Source organism: Equus przewalskii, chromosome 1 (assembly GCF_037783145.1).
Source record: "Equus przewalskii isolate Varuska chromosome 1, EquPr2, whole genome shotgun sequence".
Taxonomy (NCBI): domain Eukaryota; kingdom Metazoa; phylum Chordata; class Mammalia; order Perissodactyla; family Equidae; genus Equus; species Equus przewalskii.
In genome coordinates this window covers 13601605-13616824 of record NC_091831.1, presented here as the reverse complement: position 1 = coordinate 13616824, position 15220 = coordinate 13601605, and the positions used below count along the sequence as shown (strand labels likewise).

General features: G+C 41.2%; 1 protein-coding gene across 1 annotated transcript in view; it reads right to left on the bottom strand.

Annotated features, from left to right (window-relative positions):
* The window catches only part of CACUL1 (CDK2 associated cullin domain 1), a 67435-nt gene extending 52634 nt beyond the window's left edge, over positions 1-14801 (bottom strand). Inside the window, exon 1 of the mRNA XM_070590147.1 lies at positions 13824-14801. Within this exon, the coding sequence (XP_070446248.1) occupies positions 13824-14190 (367 nt within the window). The 5' untranslated portion in view covers positions 14191-14801. The remainder of the gene's footprint in view (positions 1-13823) is intronic.
* Positions 14802-15220: the final 419 nt, after the last annotated feature.

Sequence of the window (15220 nt, the reverse complement as noted above, 5' to 3'; positions counted from 1 at the left end):
GCTTACAGTCAATGAAGCAACACTTTAAAAACTTAAGAAAAATTTTCAGTTAAGAATTCTATATTCAATCAAACTGTCAATCAAGTGTTAAAGAAGCATTTTTACATATGCAAGGCGTGAAACTACTATCCACACACACTTTCTCAGGAGGCTACTAGAAGATCTGTGCCACACACACACACACACACGACTAAACCAACAAGGGGAAGACGCCAAGCCACAGTCATTCCCACTATCTAAGACGTCCCTGAGAGGCAACCATGCAGTGGCCCTAAAGAATAAATAGGAACAAGAAGTCTAACAGCTTCATAAGCAGACAAAAAGAAAATACTAATTAATTGAGCATTTCAAAAACACCAGTGAGGGGTATATGGCAGATCTGATGAAGCCACTGACGTTTTAAAAATAAGTTTAACAAAAGTTATACAAGTATAAACAGGACAACTAATAACAAAGTTCTATGCAAAAGAAATCTGAGACACTCCTGGTCCTTCAGTGAATATTTACATAGTTATAACATAAACATGGCTTATTAATTGAACCAAAAGTTGTGGTATTAAAAGAACTGAAGAGGTAAGGTGTGTAGCGGTAGAAGAGAACTAAACCTCATATTAATAACAGGAAGCCAACAGATAATATAAAAGTGATAAATTAAGGAATAACAATATTAACTCATTAAGACGTATGGATAACTACCAGCAGAAACAGCTAGGAGAATTAAAAGTGACTGACTCTGGGTCACAGGTCTCGGCATAAGAAGGGGCAGGGGAGGGAACCACTGATTTTCATTATGTGTCTTCACAGTTTGAATTCTCAAATTATAAACCTGTATTTTAGTAAGAGCAAAGTTTTGTGTTGTTTTGTTTTAAGGCCAAAGAGTTTGGTGAATCTCAAATCCTCAGAAAGGGAAAAACAAACCTAGTGAAATTAAATTTTTGTTGCAGTATTTCCAATATTCTAAGGCACAGGGAATGAGAAAGCTCAGAGTGTACCGCCTACTGAACCTCTTTACCTGAATGTTCCAGAGACACCTTAAAAAAGAGACAGACGCACACATGTGCAGACATAGAGGCACCTACCTATACTCCTCCCATATCCATATTCTTCCTCCTTCACTCCCAAATTTTGTACCTAGTCCCCAGATATTTCCAAAATCTGAAGCAATCTCTCCTCCGATGCTTTATTTGTTCAGGCCATCATCTCTTGTCTAGACTACAGTAGTTACAACCCCCCTAAGTAGTCTCTAAGCCTCCATTCTCTCTCTTCTAACCTGAACACACTAAGACAAATTTTACTAAGTTGAGCCCCTTAATATCCCTCAGTGGCTCCTACTCCTACAGAAGAAAATCCTACATCTAATACGCATGCACCTCATATCTAGACCTTTCTTTCTATCTAGGTTTAATTTGTGCCACTTCCTCCTCACACCCTATGTTCCAACAGTAATTTCAACTCTGGATCTTCAGCTCAAGTTGCCCCCTCTGCAAAGGAGGTCTCTTCCAGCCCAACCCTGCCTCCTCAATCCTCCTGACAAAGTTATATTCATTTTCACAAAGATTATTTTTTTCCTCTATGCTACCACGTACATAGATAACTCTACTACAGCATTTTACCATAATGTATAATAATGATCTGTCCACCATCTCCCACACTAAACTCTGTCTCATTCACCACCAGAGGCTAAAATATTATCTTGGTAAACAGAAGACACTAAATAAATAATTGTTGAATAAAATGCCATTCCCGGTCTAGTCAGCACACCTGCAACTACAAATTACAGATCTATAACTCTATAGAGGCTAACAGCCAAATGACAACAAAAGTAGGAAGAAGAATGGAAGGGCAGTTTGCGCTGCCAACACATTACAAAAGGATATCAACAATAACTGTTTTATATACTATTTAACAGTTTACAGAGTGATTACATATGGTCTATCCCTTACAGAGTTACAGTTTAAAGAGGAAGTAAACAGCATTCACTTTCTTTAGGAATTTGGAACTGGAATAAATATTACAATGGTTTTCTCTTACAGTTTCATCAATGTCACTTGGTGCAATACATGTCAAAAGACAGCAAGACGATGTCCCCAATGAGATCTTAGAATTTGGACAATCAATCAATATCATAGTGATGCTTGCTATAGCACAACTCCACTAAGCTAGAAGGCAAGAAGATACCAAATACCACCACAGATGCTACAAAAAGTGCATATTTTAAGACCTGAATACATTACCTGATCCACTTGTAAAACAACCAACCAATCTGGAAACTGGCAGATAGGATCTGATCAAGTAAAGGGCAACTTTATTTATGATTTACTAAAATCAGTTAACATTTTCACTCAATTCAAAAGTCAATTTTAACACACTTTTGAATAATTTAAAAAATAATTTCACTGAGTTCAATTTAAAACACTAGAAGCCTTTGTTCATCTGGAGGAGAGAACCGTTTGGTGCACTGGGTTAATAATTCTCCTAAGATCACGGCACAGTATCATCAGTCAATAGAAGATCCCTCCCTCCCTCCGCCCACCCATTCACTGCCTTTTATCCTCACACCACAGTCCCACCTGCCCCCATCCCAACACACGCAGACGGGGAACCATTCTACTGTGTAATAAATCTGGAATATGAGCAGATGTGACACACGCTACACCTGAGCAGAACCTTTAAAAGCCATTTTGTGTTTCTGTCCACTCTCTTCTCTGTGCCTCTGCCAAGAGTGACAGGACCTAGAAAAGAGCTTGTGTCTCATTCTCTGTCTTCAGAATGAGACAACATTTTAAGAGCCACATCCAACTGTCAGCCGCTAACATAACACGAGCAAGAAATAAACCTGGTTGTTCCTGAAGTTCCTGAGACTTGGGGGCTACTATGATAGAAAGCTGACTAATGTAGAATGGAAAGTTGAACTAAATAATTACACTTCCCAAATTAGATTCCACCAATGAGATAGATTTGACTGAGATCTGGAAGGCCAAGGTGAGGCAAAGGACATATTGCTGCTGGTGGTTGTGGCAGTAAGGTTAGAGACGCGAGAGTTTCTGGCAGCCAAACTCCAAGTTCCAGTGTGTGGTCACCAACTTCAGGGATGAGGGAGGCAGTTGTGACGACGTAAGAACGGCGGCAGCAGCAGCCTCACTGACTCCCACTACCTCTAACCTTTCCAACAATTTTAAAAAGACCTAACTTTCAGTATTAAATCTCTTCTCACTTTGGATACCTAGAGCGGTTTCTTGCACTGAACTGTGACTGATAAAAGTCTTTGGTATCAGAGTAGTTACAGGACACACACCCTCAAAAGCTAGGAAGCTGGCTTTGGTTTTAGGATCTAGTTGGATTTAAAGGCAATGATGACATTACCACCATTAGATAGCATAATACTAACAATATATGCCATGTAGCAGCACAAAATTACTTATTATTACTTGTAGACACCTGGAATAAAGTTGTTCTTGAAGAAAACAACATGGCAGGCTGCTTTGGCAGTTAATGAGAAATAGAAAGACTGTGGAGTGGGTTGTCTGATTCTGATGACAGGTAAAAGTTTTAAGAAAATGATTAGCTCAATGAAGACACAGCCAAAGAGCATCTATGACTTCCATAAAAGAATCTCTTAATTCTTCCAGGCACAGGGTTAATATAGCCAAAAATCAGAAACAGAATGATCCTGCAAATTACAGAATTACCATATAAAAATAATTCAAATCCTAGAGAGATCTCTTAAGTAAAAGTTAGGACACTAACTGTGAAAGAGGAGGACCCTGAAACCAGAAATGGGGCCAGTTTAGTGGAGTCTGATCAACCCGAGGACTCTGACCTTGCACAACACACTGAGCCTTCCCTGCCTAAGAGGCACCCCTCCTCTCCAACTAACCTTTACATGACTAATCTTCACATGACTGAAGACCCTGCCGTGATATTACCTGAAACCTTGCAAGGGAATGCAGATTCTCCTTATGCCTCACCTCCAGACAGCCCTCACTGCTTCTAATCCTCCAACTAAATCAGATTTCCCAAGGGAACAAGTACCAACGCTAAATGAACAGAAGCCAGCTTACATTCCAAAAGATCTACAGACTTTGGGAAGACTTTAAGACTTCCAAAGACTTGAACATCTTATATGGACAGACACCTAAAGAATACATGTGGGATCAGATTCTGGGGATACTGAGTAAGAAAGAAACATAACTTTAGATAAGACTTAAGTTATCAAAAGGAACATACTTACTAAAGATTCTTTATTCACTGCACTTCCTCAAGAAGCTAAATATGGGTATAAGAGTTTGCTCAGTTAACTGACTAAAACCTGGACTCAATGACAGCCTACATTAAAAACAGCTGTAACTCCTGCTGATAAGAGCAGGATTAACAGTAGATTAGACACCAAAGAAGATATAGCAATAGAAACTATCTGACCTGAAGGGAGGTAAGGGAGTCAGAAACGATAATGAACAGAGCCTCAGTGATTTAGGGTACAATAACAAATGGTCTAATGTGTACCCAGAGGAGAAGTAATTCCGAAAAAACATACAGAAGATTGATAATGTCCCAAGTTTGACAAGTTCTAAAACCCCACAATCCAAAAAGATCAACGAACACTAAAAATAAACATAAAGAAAACCCTACCCCAAGGATCACCACAATCAAACTGCTGAAAACTAAAAGTGAAAACCTTAATAGCAGCCAGAAAAAAGGAAACATTACATAGAGAGGAACAAAGATAAGAATATCAATACTTCATGTAAGAAACAATGCAAGCCAAAGATAATGGAAAGATATCTTTAAAGTTTTGAAAGGAAAAACAGAAAACAAAAAAAATTTGTCAATCTAGAATTCTGTATCCAGCAAAAATATCCTTAGAAGATGAAGGTAAAACACTTTTGCAGACAAACAAAAGCTGAATAAATGAAGGCCAAAATAAACCGCACTGTAAGAAATGTTAAAAGAAGTTCTTATGGTAGGAGAAAAATAAGAGGTGGAAACATGGATCCAAACAAAGGAATGAAGAGTGAGACAAATACTACCTGGGAAATAAAAAAGACTTATTTTCCACTTTTTGATTATTTAAGACAAATTTCATATATGATTCCATTCATCTGAAACATCCATAATAAGATGACCCACAGAGACAGAAAACAGACTGGTGGATCCCAGAGGCTGGGGGGAGGAAGGAATGGGGAGTAACTGCTTAATAGGTACCAGGTATTATTTTGGGGTGATAAAAAATGTTTTGGCGAGCCAGCCCTGATGGTGTAGTGGTTAAAGTTGGGCACACTTCACTTCAGCAGCCCGGGTTTGGTTCCCAGGCACAGAACTGTAACACTCATCTGTCAACAGCTGTGCTGTGGCGACATCTCACACAGAAGAACTAGAATGACCTACAACTATCGTATGGACAACCATACACTGGGGCTTTGGGGAAAAGGAGAAGAAAAAAGAGGAAGATTGGCAACAGATGTTAGCTCAAGGTGAATTTAAAAAAAAAAAATGTTTTGGAACTAGACAGAGGGGTGGTTGCCCAATGTATTAAATGCCACTGAATGATTCACTTTAAAATGGTGAATTTTATGTTACATGAATTTCATCTCAAATTTTTTTTAAAGGATAAATGACTGTCTTAAGCAAAATTAATAACTATTTGGGGGGGTTATGACATGTTGAAGTAAAATTATGATAATGTATGGCAACAATAGCATAAAGGAGAGGAGGGAAGAAATGGAAGTAAACTGATGGTTACACTATACATGAAGCAGTTTACTATTTGAAGATAGACTGTGATAAGTTAAATTTTCACATTGTAAATCCTAGAGTAAGCACTAAAAAAAAAAAATGAAAAAAAAAAAAAAGACTGCTAATAAGCCAAACTGGAGACAAAACTGAATCATAACAAATAACCAAAAAGAAGATGGGGAAAAAAGGAAATTAAAAAAAAGAACAGAGGGGACAAAGAGAAAACAAACAGGAAAATGATAGATTTAAGCCCTACCATATTACTAATGACATTAAACATAAATGGTCTAAATACTCTAATTAAAAGGCAGAAGTTATCAGACTAGATTAAAAAAAGCAAGACGCAACTATATGCTGCATACAAGAAATGCACTTAAATACAGAGGTTAAAAATAAAATGACAGGAAAAGATATATTGTGTAAACAATAACCCTGAAGAAACTGCAATGGCTATCAGAAAAAGCAGTCTTCAGAGTAAAGAATATTACCAAGGATAAAGATAGACATTCCATAATGATAAAACAGCCAATTCATCAAGAAGATATAACAATCCTAAATATGATACACCAGAGAATTTAGACCCATACATATATGGTCAGTTATTTTTCAACAAAGTTACCAAAGTAACTCAGTGAGGAAAGGATAATCTTTTCAACAATTGGTGCTAAAACAACTGGACATCCATGTGAAAAAAAATGAACTTCAATCCTTAACTACACACAGATATCAACTCATAACTTAGATAATAGATCTATACATAAAAGCTAAAACCATAAAATTTCTAGAAGAAAATAGAAGGAAAAAAATCTTTTTGATTTTGGGGTAAGCAATATTTCTTAGGATACAAAAAGCACAAGCCATAGAAGAAAAATTGACAAATCAAACCTAGTCAAAATTTAAAACTTCTGCAACTCATAAGACACTGTTAAGAATAAAAAGCCACAGAGAAAACATTCACAATACATATCTGAAAAAATATGCATACAAAATTGATGACAAATTCTTAAAAACAGTGAGACAAACAATCCAAGGAAAACCCTGAAGAGATTCTCACAAACAAAATTATATGAAAGGCCAATAAGCACATGAAAAAGCCAAGAGCACATGTAAAAAGGATATGCAAAATAAAACCAAAATGAGATATCACTATTCACCCTACAAAGCCTAAAATTTAAAAGACTGACAATACTAAGAAGGTGAAGTCTGGCCAGTACAAGTATCAATAAGTATGCAGAGCAACTGGAACTCTCACACCTTGCTGATGGGAATGTACAATGCTACCATCACTTTGGAAAACCGCTTAGCAGGTTCTCATAAAGGTAAACATACAACTAATATATAACCAAGCAATTCCACTTGTAGATATTTATATGAAAACCTATGTCCACACAAAACCTTCCACATGATTGTTTATAGTAGTTTTATTCATAACTCAAAGTGGAGACAATCCAAATGATCACCAACAGAAGAACAGGTAAACAATTTGTAGTATATCCCAAAAAAGAATAGTACTCAGCCATAAAAATAACTGATACATACAAGAATATGCATAAATCTCAAAAACAGGGTGAAGGAAAAAAGCCAAGCAGGAAATTATACAGATTGTATGATGCCATTTACAGGAAAACCTAGCGACAAAAAGCAGATCGGTGGATGCCTGGGGCTAGGGGCAGGGATACTGACTGCAAAGAAGCATGAGAAGTATTTTAGTGATGGAAATGTTCTATCTGTTGATTGTTGTAGTGATTACCATCGGAGAGACAGTCCTCTGCCGGCCTCTTGCACTCCTACATGTCTTGCTGAGTGAGCAAAGACTGCAAGGCCCAGAGCAATTACTCTTGAACCTGGGCCATTCTACAGTTGACAACCTTGAAAGGTGAGGTATTATCTTCCTCTGGACAAAAGAGCAGGCTTGCTTACTGCTTTCTATAAAAGCAGTGAATTCCTCAAGTTCAATATTCTTCAGCTGCAACACAAACCCATTGAGGGAGCATCCATCTTGGCCATATGATGTCACCTCTGGGGGACTTGAGGGGAAAGGAAACCTATGCAAATATGCCGATTCTCATGCTATTTGCTGTGTCATGAATAACATATTTCTTCCTCTGACCCAGGAGTCTTCTGGCTTCTGCCAGCATCCAGTAATAACAACAATGGGCTAGCTTTTAGCTTGCTTTTATCTGGATTTCCCAGATAAAACAGTTACATGGGTCAAAACCCATCAAACTACATAGCTAAAACGGGTACACTTCATTGACTATAAACAGAGGAGGAGGGAAAACAGAAAAAGTGTAGGAGAAAGAAGGAAATGGACAAGGAGGAAAAAGAGCAGGAAGGGAACTGAGTGAGGAAGAGGAGGAAGGAGAGAGGAGGTCAGGATGCCAAAAATTCCTTAGTATGCAGACGAATGAATCCAGACTTATGAAGACACGCATGTTAGAGTATTTTTATCATATCCAGCCCACTCACATACACACTCTTAAACTGTCCTCTGAGAAGACCCTTCACCAAGGAATTGATAAATATATTGGTGAAGGATACAACATCCTTATAAAATGCTGAGGTGGCTATCCTTTGTAGTTCTGGGTTAAAGACAGGCAACACTGACCATTAAAAGCGGCTGCTTGATTTCAGTGGGATAATGGGATTTCCAAAGTGATAAAGGGTAAGTAGAAATACTAACTCCTCAGACATAAAGTGGGGATGGTTATTATAATAGGCAGCAGGGCCAAACGGCTATCAGAATGGCTTGGATCTCTGGTGGTGGCTAACCATGGTGTCTTTAGGAAAAAAAGATGGGCGGTATACTAAGGTATTACTTGATCTGTATAATGGGAAGAAAAAAGAAAAAAAACAAAAACAAAAAACTCTAAGTATATCAGAGGCCTGACTTAAGTAGCCACAATGGAGAGTTACGGCACCTCACCTAATACCCAGACTGAGCCTGTTCACAGACACAGAGTTCCCGGAATAAAGGAGAAAATGGGTTCACTGAGGAAGGATCCTATAAAATCGCATCAAGAGCATACTTAAAGTCTTCCTCCTAGCCTCTTCCAATAGAACATGCAGCTATTCATCAAGGAGACAGTGCATTTGGGAAACAGAATCACTCAGGCTTTTTAGGGGTTACTCAACGCTGGCTCTAAGCCAATACAAACCCTGACAGAACGTCACTGTAGTAAACTAGTCAGATCAGGAGCTGTAGATGTCACACTGATAAATGGTGTTTTGGCCTCAATCTGTCTCATAGCAGGTTCAGTGGATCCACAGACCCACCCTGTAACTTCCCTAGTTTCTGAATGCAGTTAAAGGCTCCCTAAACTATGGAGTAAGGGCTATCAGCGTAGGAAGGGTCAAGTAAAATCCCTTAGATGTGCCCTTTCCTACCAAAACAACAGCGCATCCCGGTGGAAACTGCAGAGGATGGTACCAACTTCAAAGACTTAAAAGATACAGGGACTGTGATTGTTATGACATTCCGATCTCAGTAGCTTATTTGGCCAGAGTGGAGGAGTTGGGTCTTGGAAAATAACTGTAGAGTATATAGTAAATCACATCAAGTGGCAACTACAATTGTAGTTGCTGTTCCAGATATGGTCTCCTTCTGGGACAAATTAACAGTCCCTGGAATCTGGTACGCACCCAGTAAGGTAACAAAAGCTTTTTTTTTTTTCAATCTGTTCCAAAAACAGACCATCAGAAGCTGTTTTCACCTTACAGATCAGAAGTACACCCTCACCGTCACGGCTCAGGGCTTCATCACTACAGCTGTCTTTCATTATCTGGTCACAGAGACCAGGCATCTCAACACCTCACAGGTCCGCTACACTGTTAGTCCTACCAGCGAATCCTACAGCCCCATACTCCACCCACACCTGGTACCATCCAGCTTTCTACTTTTTGCCAACCTAATACATGGAAAAAGAAGATATTGCATTACTCTCTTAATTTGCATGTCTCTGATTATTTAATAATTTCAAACATCTCCTTCTATGCTTAAGATTTTCTATTCTGTAAACTACTTATTAATACCCTCTGCCTATTTTTCCACAGGAGCCGCTGCCTTCTTTTTATTGATATGTAGTTCCTTCTCTACTCTAGATATTAATCCCTGGTCAATTTTAGGCACTGCAAATATCTTCTCTCATTCTTTCATGTCTTTCACTAAATGAAAATCTTTAATTTTTATAGAATCAGTGTCATTATTTTTTCACCTTTGTAAGTTTTTGAAACTTTAAGAAGGCCTTCCCTGTCCCTAGGGAAAAAGCTTCAACATAGTCTTCCATTACTTTTCTAATTTTTCCTTTCACATTTAGCTCTTTAATTTATCCACTGTCCATCCTGTCTGTGTTAGGTTTGTTTTTTCTCCATGTAGTGAGGGACTCTTCATAAACACATGCCTCCTTTCTCCATTGACTTATGATGCCACCTCTGTCTTAAGTTCCTTAACATATACATGTAAGTCTCTGTTCTGTAATCTGTTCCCCCAGTCTGTATTTCTATACTTGCACTTACCCTAGTTTTTATTACTACAGCCCTGAAACAGTATCTTAACTTCTGATAACGCAAGCCACCGCCAAAACAAATCTTTGATTTAGCTATTCAGAAACTTTATCCCGCCTACCATACAAATTTTAGATTTAGGTTACTGAGTTTGTCAGACAAAGCAAGTGGAATTTTATTGGCAGTTTAATCGAATTTATAGATTAAAATGGAGAAAGCTTTGGGGCCGGCCCGGTGGCGCAGCAGTTAAGTTCGCACGTTCCGCTTCTCGGCAGCCCGGGGTTCGCTGGTTCGGATCCCGGGTGCGGACATGGCACTGCTTGGCAGCCATGCTGTGGTAGGCGTCCCACGTATAAACTAGAGGAAGATGGGCACGGATGTTAGCTCAGAGCCAGGCCTCCTCAGCAAAAAGAGGAGGACTGCCAGTAGTTAGCTGAGGGCTAATCTTCCTCCAAAAAAAAAAAAAACAAATGGAGAAAGCTTTTTTTTGTGGTTGAGGAAGATTGTCCCTGAGCTAACATCTGTGCCACTCTTCCTCTATTTTCTATGTGGGATGCCACCACAGCATGGCTTGATGAGCAGTGTGTAGGTCTGCACCCAGGATCCAAACCTGCAAACCCCAGGCTGCCAAAGTGGAGCGTGCAAACTTAACGACTCAACCACCAGGCCAACCCCAAAACTGACATTCTTTTTTTTTTTTTTTTTTAAGGAAGATTAGCCCTGAGCTGACATCTGCCACCAATTCTCCCCTTTTTGCTGAGGAAGACTGGCCCTGAGCTAACAACCATGCCCATCTTCCTCTACTTTATACGTGGGACACCTGCCACAGCACAGCTTGACAAGCGGGGCACAGGTCTGCACCCGGGATCTGAACCAGTGAACCCCGGACCACTGAAGCACAATGTGCAAACTTAACAACTGTGCCACGGGGCTGGCCCCCAAAACTGACATCCTTATAATCAGTAATCTTATGCCCAAAGCATGGAAAGTTTCCCCATTTATTCAGACCCTCTTCTAGCTCCTTACTAAAGTTTTCTCCTTAAAGGTCTTGTGTAGTCTTGTGTTAATTCCCAGAGGCTTTATAGTTTTGTTGCTATTATCGTATACAGTATTTGCTTTTGATTACCTTTACTACTTGGTTACTGCTAGTGTAGTAAAAGCTATTAGTTTCTGTAGGTTGATCTTAACTCCAGTAACCTCGCTAATCTCTGACTGGTTCTAATAGCTTCACTCTAGATTCTAACAGTTCTTCTGGGTAAGTGATATTATCTGCAAATAATGAGTTTTATTGTTTCCCTTCCTATTCTTATACTTCTTATTTTTTCCCTCTGTAGTGTTAGCCAGGACTTTTCTTACCATGTTAAACAGTAACAATGATAGAGGGCATCTTTATCTTGTTACCAATCTTAAAGTGAATGTATCTAAAATTTCTCCATTAAGTATTACTATTTGCTATAGGTTTTTGGTAATGACCTTTATCTAGTTTATCTTGTACTCCAAGCTTGCAAAGAGTTTTTATAATACGTAGTAGCTGGATCTTATTCACTGATTTTATGGTATCGAGAAAATCATGATTTTTCTCCTTTACTCTATTAATGATAAATTACATTAATAGATAAACAGATGTTGAACCATACTTACATTCCTAAAACAAACTCTCTGGATCATGAGTCTTTTAACACATTGTTGGATTTGATGAGCTAGTATTTTGTGTAGGATTTTCATATCTATGCTAATAACTGAGACAGATTATAATTTTCCCATATTGTCCTAATCTAGTTTTAGAATAAAGATTTAACCAACCTCATAAAATGAGCTTAGCATCTCTTTTCCCCCCCTCCCCCGTATTCCCCAGAACAACATGTAAAAAGGAATTAAGTGTTATTTAAAAGTTTGATGCAACTCATTAGATTATCTCAGTCCAGTTTTTGAAAGGGGAGGTCTTTAACTACCCTTTCAGTTTATCAAATATCTATTAGTCAGTTCAAGCTATCTATTTCTTCTGATACCAACTATCAGTTTGTAGTTTTCTAAGAATTTATACAGTTCATCTAGGCTTTCAAATTTACTAACCTATAGCAATTCATAAAATTCTTTTTTAAAATCTCATGTTTGTAGTTATTTCCCATTTTTCACGTATTTTATTTGCATCTTTCTTTCTTGATCAATCTTATCAGAGGTCTGTCTAGCTTATTAATCTTCAAAGAACAATCTTTTGTTTTGGCAAATCTTCCTTTTGTTCCTAATTTCACTGATTTCTGCTTTTAAATTTATGATCTTTTTTGAACTCTTCAAAAGAGTTTTGTTTAAACACTAAAGCAAGCTTCCTTCAGCATTAGACAAGTCACCCTGCCACTCTGTCCAAGGTCTGGTTTCACCACATAAACTTCAACATACAAACTATACGATATAACCATTATTCTCACGTATGAATAATATGGAAAAAATCACATACAAATCTTACCAACCATACCTACATATGAATGTCTTTGACTAAAGCACTATCTCAAAGGCAAACAAATAAGGTTATGTGCTTGTTCCCACAAAAAACAAAAAGTGTAAGGCTGTGACTACACATGTGAATCAAGGCAGATATTTCCTCTGCACAGCTAATTGGACAATTACTGGTACAGCTTGATAAAATTAGTAACTAGAAATGAAATCTCCAGTTGGTTTAGCAGATGCCACTCAAAACTTACAGTTATTAATAGGAGAGAAAAATCTGGCCGTAATGGTCAACTGTCACCACCACCACTCCCCAAAAAAACCGCTCAGAGCAAAAGCACTTTTTTCCCTAGCTATGGAAGCATACATCCTGGTCAGGGACAGTTTCCGATTACAAAACAGACTATGGTCTTAAATCTTTCTGCCTGCAATCGAGCGTTAAGGCAGATCACTAACAGAAAGTTCAATATTCAACAGAATCTGGGATGTGGACACATGCTGAATGGCTTATTCTTACAAGTGCAGGCTTTGAAAAGTAATTTTATACATTATTAGCTTCAAAACGGTGTCGCAGCTCCCACTGCATTGGTGTTACTCAAGAAGCAACTCACACATGCCCCTACCTATCAGGATGCAGAAGGTGTACACCGGAGAAGAGAAAGAACGAGGGGTAGATGTAGGTTAACTTTCTAACTCCTGACTTGTTTAACGCGGACTGGCTAAAAGCACAAGAGCACAAGTTGCCAGGTTTCTTTTCTCTCTGGCTGTAAAAGGAAGACTAAAGGCCTCTCCCTGACGAAACTTAGGGACCCTTAATCTCCCCTCACGTTTGAGAGTGAAACTTTAAGGGGGAACGGAGAAGAAAAGAGCTTCCTACAGTCGAGAGCGAGCCGGTTGCGATAAGGATCGCGTTTGCAGAACTTGGGGCTGCGCGCGTCCCGGGCTGCTTCTCCCGGCCAGGTAATACAAGAAGCCAGGGCCGCCCCGGCGCTGGCCGCAGACACCGAACGAGGGGGGAGAGGCGGGGAGGGGAGGAGAGACCCGGGCCTGGAACAAAGGAAGCGGGCTGGCCGAGAGGGGTGGACTCGGCGTCCGGGTGGGGAGAAGGAAAGCCGGGACTGCCGGGGAAAGGCTGGACTCACAGAACTTGGAGGTGGACGTGTTGATGTTGATGGTGGCGCTGGGGGCGGGGGCGGGGGCCGCCTTGGCCACGGCGGCGGCCGCGTCGCAGCTCTTCAACATCATGATCACCCCATTGGCCTCCGGCGGCGGCGGCGGCCCCATCGGGAGCCCCTCCTTGGGGCCTTTCCTGTCCACAGAGACGGCGGGCACCGCCAGCAGCTGGCCCCCCGGAGGGTCTCGGGCAGGGGCTGGAATCGACGAGGGGGGTAGCGGGGGGGGCGGGGGCTGCCGGAAGCCGTCCACGGCGGCCTCCCAGTTGTTGTGGTTCTGGTCGTCCATCATCGCCTCGTAGCTGCCCCCCTCCTCCTCTTCCATGCTCTCCTCCATCCTGCAGGCCCCCAGCACCCGCCCGCCTCACAGGCACCTGCCGCCCGTCTCAACCCCGGGCAGGGGGGCACCGCAGCCTCCTCGAGCTCACATCGCCGGGGGCCGGATCGGGCGCGGCGGGGAGAGAGCGGCAGGCCGGGTCTCTCACTCTCCACTGGGCCGACTCTCAGAGACACGGCTGACGGCGGTGGGCGCTCCCGGGCTGGAGTCTGGGAGAGGCAGCCGTAAAGCGGCAGCACCCCTCACGACATTTTACAGCAGCTTCCAACAGGCAGTTGGAAAGGGCAGCAGGGGGAGCGGCCAGGAGGGCACGTGGTGCGAGGAACCAGCCGCTAGAAAGCAAAGCGAGAAGGGGCGGGAGCTGCGAGGCGCCCCCACGCAATTGGGCAGGTTAGCCCAGCCTCGGCGGGCCCCGCACTGACAGGGGAGGGGCGACGGGTCCGGGTGAGCATTCTTCGGCCCCGCCCCCTGGCCCGGCCTCACGTGATAAGAGAATTATCTGCGCACGCGCGTTCTCAGTGTGGTTACCAGGACGACGGGGAGCCGGGAGGTCTGAAGATGCGCCCACAGCTGGGCTGGCGGTCGCTGTGGCTCAAACCACGCGTTTCGATGGTGTTTTTCTTGGGCTCGCCGGGTTTACCCGCCTTTCGCACCGCAGAGAGCCTCGCATCCCTGGCCTCTGCTTGAGGACGGAGCTTGGGGGCCACGAGAGGCCCCGGCTCGCACATTATAAGTGGGTGGGACCGCTCTGGGCAGCCCTTGAAAGTTCCGTAACTCCTCCGTACTCTGAGGCCAGAGATGTTAAACTTACACGTGCCAAGCTTCGTGCAGTATTTCACAAACTGATTACAAATTGGAGATGATGTGTGAGAGTCTTGAGGGGCAAAGAAGAAAGATTATGTAACTAATTTCTTTCATTCCTCTGCATTCTCAAATTGTAGCAATAGCAGTATATTATATGAGAATATACATTATAATTGTTTATTGTGGAGCTCATTCTAGCTACTAGTAATAAAGCTTTCTAGAAAAA